Genomic DNA, 9,469 nt, shown 5'->3' on the forward strand with positions numbered 1-9,469 from the left:
TTCAAATGGTTACTAAGATGTTAGGCACCAGCTACCTAAAAAGCAAAACTCTTAGGTATTTCTTTGGACCTAGGGGTGCTGTGAAAAAATTTCTGAGCTCCTAAGTGCCCTATAAATTAAGAAACTGGGAACCTCTGGACTGGGGTATTGCAAAGAGATCAAAATGGACTATGGACGCTTGGCTTGAGATGGCCTAAAGAGAAATAATAGACATTTAATAGACATTTCATATATATGATCATTAAGTATTTTACACACACACACACACACACACACACACACACACACACACACACACACACACACACATATACAGACACACACAGAACGCCTAAATCTGTACCCTTTAAAGGTAAAAATCCTGTGAGGAAAGCAATGAGAGATGCAAACAAACCAAGGTTAGAGGTAGGATGGGACCCAAGGGCTTGATGCAATCTGGAACCTGGGCCCTTCTGTTGGATAGACCACTAAGATGTGTCCTGAGGAGGCCTGCTAGGCCTCATAGGGTAACTCAAAGGGCCACTGGTGAATCCGAGATTAAAAAGATTGGGGGTCCAAATGATTGTTCAGAAGCTTGGTTGCTGACCTTGAATTCAGAATAAAGTATATTGTATGGTTCTGAAGGTTATATGATCCTGGCCAAGGTGCAGTCTGGTAACCTGTCCTTGCCTGTCATATAGCAGTACATTTCTTTGGTGCCCAGAATGTTTATATATTCTGTATGTTCCTCCCTACATGACATAGGAGAAACACTACAGAAGATTGAGCCTTGTCCCTCAGTTTTCCTTTTGTAGATATATTGAAGATCATCTACACTTACTTTAGACAGAGTCCATTAAAATTAATTAAGGGAATTCCCTGGTGGTCCAGTGGTTAGGACTTAGTGGTTTCACTGACGAGGGTCAGGGAACTAGGATCCCACAAGCCTCCCCGCAAGGCCAAAAAAAAAAAAAAAATTAATTGATTAAGTTTGTGCTTTCTTAGATGTAATTATGTTCTACTCTTGTTTTTTGTGTAAACTTGATTGGATTTGAGGTGTTTAAAAAGGAATTTTCAGGGCTTCCCTGGTGGCGCAGTGGTTGGGAGTCCGCCTACTGATGCAGGGGATGCCAGTTCGTGCCCCGGTCCGAGAGGATCCCACATGCCCCGGAGCGGCTGGGCCTGTGAGCCATGGCCACTGGGTCTGCGCGTCGGGAGCCTGTGCTCCGTGGCGGAAGAGGCCACAGCAGTGAGAGGCCCGCGTACCGCAAAAAACTTTCAGCAATCAAATATTGATACATATTACCCTTGGGCTGATTTTTACTTATGACTGAACTTACCCATCATTCAAAATCATGCTTTCAGTGTCTCAATTGTACAGAGTTACATTACTAAGGTGAAACTTTACCTTTAGCTCACCCTATTGTTACCTTTGCTAAAATTACTGGATGAATAAGGATAATAATAATCCAATAATGACAGTAGAATAAACCGTTCATTTGGCACTGTCCTCAGTTCTTTATATATGTTATTTTTGTGTTTACATATATTGTCATTACTCTTGTGTCCCTAACACTAGAACAGTTCTGGTACATAGTTGATGCTCAATAAGTATTTGTTACATGAATGAGATAGAAACGGGGCTGGGAAACAGTGGCTTGGGTCATGGTGTTGGCTAACACAGCAAGCAGGAAAGGTTAGAGCTCAGGAGGGTGGAAATAGGTGGAGGATTCCAATAGCTAAGCAAGGACAATTTGTGATTTGATGTGAATTTGGTTAAAATTATAAAAGTGGAGGCAGAAAATAGCTAAATTCTTACAAAGACATTATGCTGCGTAGTTCTGTTACAGGAATTTTCATTTTGGGGAAGAATCCTTCTGTAATTATCTGAATTCCTTGGATCGAGTATGAGTATCGTGTAAATCAAGGGTCTGTCTGCATTTCCCCTTCCCATCCCCACCCTATCACCATCCTTTGTCTGTATCAAGGATCCAGGAATTGTGTGTGTGTGTTTTCCAATAAAACTTTATTATAGGTTAAATACTACTGTTTCTTATTTATATAACAATTTTTTTAGATATCCATAATAATGAGTAAAGAATGTATGGAAGTAAGTATTCTATGAATAACTTATAATTTGGGGAATACTGGGAAATTCCTGGAAATTCCTACTTCTCATTCCCAAATCCCAAAGCTTAATATCTATAGGGAATTTGGAAACATCTGGAGAAGGGGATTTGCTGCATCCTCCTGCGAGGATCCTGGGATACTTACCCGAAGAAATTTGTCTTCTCCTCCTCTGGGCCTGGATTTAGACCCCTTATATGTTCTCCCATATCCTGTAACCTCCAGAGCAGCATTATTGCTAGAGTCGACCCTTTTTCCTTTGCCCAGGAAGCAACTCAGACACAGGCTCACTTAATTTTATTCTGGATTTGCACCACGTAAGGTTTAAATTTTTCTCTGTTCAAATATCTCATGATTTGCTGTAGACACAACCAGGAATGGGGTTTCAGGTAGATGGTTCGGGGTCTCTCCTCCCGACTCCTACCCTCTTCCCTCATAGGCTTCCGTGCCGGAAACTCCGGACCTGCAGTTAGAAATGGGTGCAGCGGCGAAATGCTGGATGCTCCTACCCCTCCCCCGCGGTGGGTAGGGTGAGGATCGAGAAAGGTACTGCAGCTGGGAAGACCTCAGATTAGGTTGACACCCTAGCCTCCGGCGATTGAGTCGGGGCGTGTCACCATGGAGACGGGGCCAGCCGCGTACTCGCCTGCCATTGGCTGGGACTCCTGAGCTGGGGATATAAGCCAGCGCGTTGCAAACAACGCGCTGTGTGGATCGTACCCGGTGACTGGCGGTAGCTCAGCTCAGTGGAGTAGGTCTGAGCGGAGAAGGGCAAACTGATCGAGAGGGCGTCGGCGGGACCATGGACGACGGGTGAGGCGGGCACCAGGCCCAGGGAACACCGTAGGCCCCTGGGGAGGGGAAATGGCTGTCATCGAGAACTGGAAACCCAGTACTCTGGGCCCCGAGAAGGCCAGGAGAGGGAACGAGTGCCCCGGGGATGCAGAGAGGCCTGGCTCGGAGCCCAGTATCAGGGGCAAAGCGACAGAGCAGTGGGGCGGCCAGCGCTGGCAGGGGCGCGCGCGGGAATCGAGTAGGGGTGGCGCCACCAGAGCAGGAAGGGGACAAGTTAGTAGACCGTAGACGACTCGCCAAAGAAGCCGGTGTGTGTGCGTGCACGCACGCGTTGCGATGTGAATGTAGAGGGAGCGTACTTCCCCACCCACATACAGAGAAGAGGTCTTTTCAACCCACGTGCTCGTCACAGATTCCCATTCTAGAGTCTAGGTAAAGCCGCGAGGTACTTTTGGCGCCCATATCTAGAGTTCCTCCTTCAGAGGAGAGATTGCTCACGTCCCTCGACAACGCCTCTCTTTCCTCCAAGGTGGAGTTTCAATTAAGTTGGGGATGTCGTCTCCAAGGAGAGAAGGAAATTCTTAATCACTGAATTGAGCAACAGATCCTGCCTACTCCCCCCACTTCACCTTTGAAAACGCTTATTTCGGCTTTGGTCCTTGAAGTCCCAGCCCAAGTCTCCAGCAGTAGGGATCAAAGTGGCTTTTGGGTGCCCAGGGATTCAGGGCATTCTTGGGAGACTGCTGGCCAATGAGGAAGTCCTGTAAGCTGTGGCTAGATGTGCTGGGTGGCCAGGGCTTCACACATATTTCATTTCCTTGGCACCTGTTGGGGAAGCTATTTGATTCACGTTTACCATCTCACTGCTTCTCTCTTCATCATTCTATGACCCCGGTTCTATTGCCCCAACCCGGTCCCTTACCCAGCTACTTCCCTGAGGGTAGCCCGGTGTATTGTAAAGGCAGCACTTTTGAAGAAAGAGGTTTCCTCTGGAGGCTTGGTTAGTTGTGTTCAGCTCTGTCACACCTCAGTCGTCGTTTCCTCCCCTGCCCCGTCCCTTCTTGTTTTTTCCAACTAGGTATGAGAGAATTGGACTGGAATTGTGAGAAAAATTCCCAGTTGATTCTTGGGGATGTCTGGGTTCTGCATAAGCGTATGCCTTTAGGTCTCTGAAGGGCAAAGGACCTTGGACCTTGATGAAGAGAAGGAAAGATGGGAGAAGGCAGGGAGGAAACACGGACGGGGGGGAAAGTTGTAAAAGAGGTTCAGGTGCTGTGGACCTGAACCATGATTTATGGAGTCAAAGGTCTTTGGAGCTTGTTAGTAAATTTTAAATTCATTTTCAAACTGAGCCTGTTAGATAAGTGAGGCTGATTACATTCCCTTGCTTTACATTAGAGGAAAGAATTTGAAGCACAAGCTACTTGCCTAAAAAAGACAAAATTGGGACTAGAATCCCTGTTGAGTTCTGCTTCCTCAAGACCAGAATTCTGAAACCTGGTTTTTGAATCAGAATTACCTGAGGCACTTTTGTAAGAAATAGCGATTCTGGGGTCTCTCCCCATTCTGTAGGGGTGGGCTCCAGAGTCTAGTTTTCACAAGCAGCTGCTGAGAAACTTATGCAATCAGTTCTGCTCCAGCTGTTGACAATCAAAATTGTGGCCTGGGTTTGCTTTTTTGTGCAGTGGCTTGTCTAGCTCCTTGGCCAACTTCTCTGTCCCCTGTCACCTTGGTACCTCAGTCAGCCTTTGTACGCTGAAGGTCATTAGTTTATGATACCCTTGGGATGGAAGTGAAACTCACCTTGGTTTTCCTTTTTTTCCTAGATTCAAGTATGAAGATTATCAGAACACTGCAAAATGGCTTTTGTCTCACACCAAACACCGACCTCAAGTGGCGGTGATCTGTGGTTCTGGGTTAGGAGGTCTGAGTGACAGATTAACTCAGGCCCAGATCTTTGACTACAGTGAAATACCGAACTTTCCCAAAAGTACAGGTGCTGGCAAGGGGGAGGAGGGATAGGACTGAGGGATATTGATGTGATTCTGATGGGAGGGCGATGCTTCTACACCCTGGCTATCCTCTATAGCATTTGACTAGAGATAACTGTTGTAACAGAGGGAAAAACCCACCAAGAATCAGAATGACTTTAGAAGGAAATTCCCCCAGTAGAAATGTTTTAGTAGGGCATGTTTATGTCAATGTTACTGTATGATGACATATTTCCTGTGCTTTAATGACTCAGCTCCCTAAAGCTCTACAACACTTCCCCTGCACACTTTTTCCCCATACACACTATGGTCACCATATCCTCATACACCTCTCTCATTTCTTTCAGTCTATAGCCTAAGTGGAAAGAGCAGTGCCTGTAAGCTCCCAGACAAAGTCAGGCCTTCCCTGTCCCATGTGTTCCTGCCATTCCCAATCTCCCCAGCTCTAACTCCAGTCCTAGGGTAAGGCACACACTGGTGCACAGCAACAAATGAACACACAGACTGCCACGTTCTTGCAGACAAATACCCAGGTGATACATGAATACACAAGACTTGATTCACACTGACCCTTTGGAGGGGGAAAGGGCCCCCTATGCACAGTGGAGTTCTGAGGATAGTGTATCCAGCATCCTAATAGCAGCCAAAAGCTCTAAGGCTGGGCTTCCGTGGTGGTCCAGTGGCTAAGACTCCACACTTCCACTGCAACGGCGTGGGTTCAGTCCCTGGTCGGGGAAGTTCCGCATGCTGAGGATGAGGCTTAGAGAAGGGCCAGGTAAAATAGGGCCAAGTAAAGGGCAAGAGTAGTTTATTTAGTTTACTTATTAATTTCTCAGATAACTAACTTCTGTTGGTTTATTTATTAATTTTTCAGATTCTACTTTCCTTCCTCTTTCCCTGGAGAGTTAAGAGTTTTAACAGATATTTTTCATGCCCTTTGGAGCAAGACTGGGAGACCAGAGCAGGGAGGTGGGGATGGGGTTGGAGAAGGAAATATTAAAAAGTGAGAGAAGGGAGTGCAAAGTTTTCTAAGAGAGATAGTAGTGACTGGCTCCACCTGCCACTCCTACCTGCAGTGAGAAGGGCACTGCACTGAGTGGATTAATTTTTTAAAACTTTACCAATTTACTTTTTATACTTTATTTGGGTTTCCCTAACTGTGTCACCTCTGCTCTACTACTGGCAATTTTTTAAAAAATAAATTTATTTATTTATTGGCTGTGTCAGGTCTTTGTTGCTGCGTGTGGGCTTCGTCCCAGTGTGCCGGCTTCTCATTGCGGTGGCTTCTCTTGTTGCGGAGCACGGGCTCTAGGCGCACGGGCTTCAGTAGTTGTGGCGCGTGGGCTCAGTAGTTGTGGCTCGCGGGCTCTAGAGCGCAGACTCAGTAGTTGTGGCTCGCGGGCTCTAGAGTGCAGGCTCAGTAGCTGTGGCTTACGGGCTTAGCTGCTCCGTGGCATGTGGGATCTTCCCGGACCAGGGCTTGAACCCATGTCCCCTGCATTGGCAGGCGGATTCTTAACCACTGCGCCATCAGGGAAGCCCTGTAATTTTTTTATAAGCTCCTCAATCTCTGAGTATCCCTCAACTCTCCCTCTTTGTTTTGGTCCCTCTCCCAGACCATCCATTCTCTAAGGGATAGGTTAGCCATGTCCATTAAAGGAGAAATGTTAGATGAGAGAAATGGTAATAATGGTTACTGTGTCTGTGTGGAGAGTTATCTTTGCACTCCCATGCCCCTGCATGCCCCATTCAGGGTACGTATTCCCACAGGATTGTTTTGTGGGTCACAAAGGAGACTTGTATGGGTCCAACCTCAGCCCCTTTCCTTGTTCCTAGCCTCCTTAGGAAGCTAGAATATACCATGAGCTCCCTCTCAGGAGGGAGGAAGCATATAGTTTAGTTAGGGTAGTAAGGATACAGATTTTGAGAGTTTTGGAAATTTTGGAAAAGAGGTCTATAATTACGACACTCACTGCATTCATTATTACTCACTTATTCTATTTTTTATTCTTTTATTCTCTTACAGTATGGCTTTCTCATTCTTTTGAAATTTCTTTAAAAAGAAACTGATGTGTGTTCACATTGAACATCCTCACCCCCATAGCTCTAATCTCAGGATGTACTTATATCTAAGTTTATGATTAATTTCTATCTCCCCCACCAGACTTAAACTTTCTGAGAGTGGAGATGATAATGTTTTCTTTTGATTAAGTATACCCTCACCTGTTGAGCACAGTGAGTTGGCTCAGAGTAGGTACTCAGTGGATATGTGTTGTATGAAAGCATCTGTCCATGCATTTCCCTTTCTTTTTTGTGTACAGTGCCAGGTCATGCTGGCCGACTGGTGTTTGGGATCTTGAATGGCAGAGGCTGTGTGATGATGCAGGGCAGGTTCCACATGTATGAAGGCTACCCGCTCTGGAAGGTAAATCAGGGACACAAACCTGATTGGGTCTGGACGAAGGGGGAGAGAGCTCTCCTATTTTATTACCTAACTACCCGGGCAAAGTAGATTTTTGGTCCCCTTCTTTCTCGTCTTTTATGCTGTATCATGTTTATCTGCATGGGTGGATTGGTGACATTTTAAAGAACACTCTCTGATCTTTTATCTTTTGCTTCTAAGGTGACGTTCCCAGTGAGGGTTTTCCATCTTCTGGGTGTGGACACTCTAGTGGTCACCAATGCAGCTGGAGGGCTCAACCCCGAGTTTGAGGTTGGAGATATCATGCTGATCCGCGATCACATCAATCTACCTGGTTTCTGCGGTGAGAACCCTCTCAGAGGGCCCAATGATGAAAGGTAGCTATCCTGCTCCTCTTTGTATAGATGGGTAGGCTCTAAGGACTTGTCTGGGAGTTGGGAGAGAGCTTACTCTATTCCATTAATCTGAGATAGTCTAACCTGTGCCCTAGGTTTGGAGTTCGTTTCCCTGCCATGTCTGATGCCTACGACCGGGATATGAGGCAGAAGGCTCACAGTACCTGGAAACAAATGGGAGAGCAGAGAGAGTTACAGGAAGGAACCTATGTGATGGTGGCAGGCCCCAGCTTTGAGACTGTGGCAGAGTGTCGTCTGCTGCAGAAGCTGGGGGCAGATGCTGTTGGTGAGGAGGGGAACTTGGCTGGAGGCTTGAAGAGGGAGGGTTCTGGTAAAATAAGATGGAAAAGAGAAAAAGATTGTAGACCTAGATGATAAACTGAAAGAGGGCCTGACTTAAGGGAAGATTGAATTAAACTGACTTGAAAGGTGGTGGAAGGTTTGCATCGTAGCCATCAACTCACCACCCACCACCAAGGGCTCTAACCACTGTAATGCTAATGACCGGTCCATAATTTGATGACTGTTTCTGATTATTTTAACAAATATCATTATAGCCACCTTCTATACCCTTTGGCTGGAAGATAGAATTGCATCATTAGAACTGACTTTAGAATGACCACAAACAGAAATTTCTATTTATAAGAGATGTGCAAGGCCCTCTGAGGCCCGACTCTTTTAGGCAATACAGAACAGCCTAAGCTTGACACGAATTTAGCTGCTGCTTTGGATGTTTTCTTGATGCTAAATTGTCAACGAGGTGATTAATGGAGGTGAGGCTAAAGGGCGAGGAAAAGAGTCATTTGCGGATCCTGACAGTTGGTTTCCCTCTTTCTCCACATCAGGCATGAGCACAGTACCAGAAGTTATAGTTGCAAGGCACTGTGGACTTCGAGTCTTTGGCTTCTCCCTCATCACTAACAAGGTCATCTTGGATTATGAAAGCCAGCAGAAGGCCAATCACAAGGAAGTACTAGATGCTGGGAAGCAAGTTGCGCAGAAATTGGAGCAATTTGTCTCCATTCTTATGGCTAGCATTCCACTGCCTGACAATGCCAGTTAACCAGCCCTGGAGTGGTCTGGCATCTCCCTTCTGGGATCCAAGGAGCTACTACCTACTTTGGCCTCTTGCTGGAGTCACGTGCCTCTGCCCTTAGGTAGTGGCAGAAAGGAGTGTCACCTGCCCTGCTTCTCCCACCAGACCTTTCTGATACAGAGTGCTCTTCTGCTCAGCTGTCATCACAAAATGATTTCCACCCCTATTCCTCTTAAAGAGCCCAAGCCCTACCACACATCCAGGGATTTGACTTGGGGCTGTCGAACTCAGCCTAGTAGCTACTGCTAGCTTTTTGAGATGATCCTCTTACATTCCTGGGGGCTCAGCTCTGCTCCTCAAAGCACTGGAGACCACACAAGGAACAGCCTCTTCCTTTTGGAGTTTTATACTATCATATTTTGAGAATAAAGAGAAAGATGAAATAATTTCTTTATTTTTGTGTAATTTGGGATAAGGGTGGGGCACAGGCCAAGACTGGCATGAAACCAATCACGAGACCACATGTCTTGTGGTTTGACTCTCTGCCTCTCAGACAGCTAAGAATTGAGGTAGATGGTATGTGAATGCAGGAAAGGATGGAGGAAAGGCAAAGAGGTGAAAGACAGTGTTAGAAGATAAGGAAGGACTGTGCATGATGGCCACTTCCCTCAGATCAGTCTTGCCCCTGTCCTTTGGCTTTCTGGTTGTTTCTCTCTCTGTCAGC

General features: G+C 46.2%; 1 protein-coding gene across 1 annotated transcript; it reads left to right on the forward strand.

Annotated features, from left to right (window-relative positions):
- Positions 1–2,768: 2,768 nt before the first annotated feature.
- On the forward strand, positions 2,769–9,191 carry PNP (purine nucleoside phosphorylase). Its single transcript, XM_024761319.1, has 6 exons — positions 2,769–2,919; positions 4,728–4,897; positions 7,214–7,317; positions 7,516–7,691; positions 7,805–7,995; positions 8,555–9,191. The coding sequence occupies exons 1-6, from the start codon at positions 2,909–2,911 to the stop codon at positions 8,770–8,772; spliced, it is 870 nt and encodes a 289-aa protein (XP_024617087.1). The 5' UTR covers positions 2,769–2,908; the 3' UTR covers positions 8,773–9,191.
- Positions 9,192–9,469: the final 278 nt, after the last annotated feature.

Source organism: Neophocaena asiaeorientalis, unplaced genomic scaffold (assembly GCF_003031525.2).
Source record: "Neophocaena asiaeorientalis asiaeorientalis breed wild unplaced genomic scaffold, Neophocaena_asiaeorientalis_V1.1 scaffold95, whole genome shotgun sequence".
NCBI lineage: Eukaryota > Metazoa > Chordata > Mammalia > Artiodactyla > Phocoenidae > Neophocaena > Neophocaena asiaeorientalis.

What these genes read in the sequence shown, in the direction of transcription:
- PNP (XM_024761319.1), top strand. An exon ending in GAACTTTCCCAAAAGTACAG is followed by an intron (nt 4,898 to 7,213) that starts GTGCTGGCAAGG and finishes TTTTGTGTACAG; the next exon opens with TGCCAGGTCATGCTGGCCGA. An exon ending in AGAGGGCCCAATGATGAAAG is followed by an intron (nt 7,692 to 7,804) that starts GTAGCTATCCTG and finishes CCTGTGCCCTAG; the next exon opens with GTTTGGAGTTCGTTTCCCTG.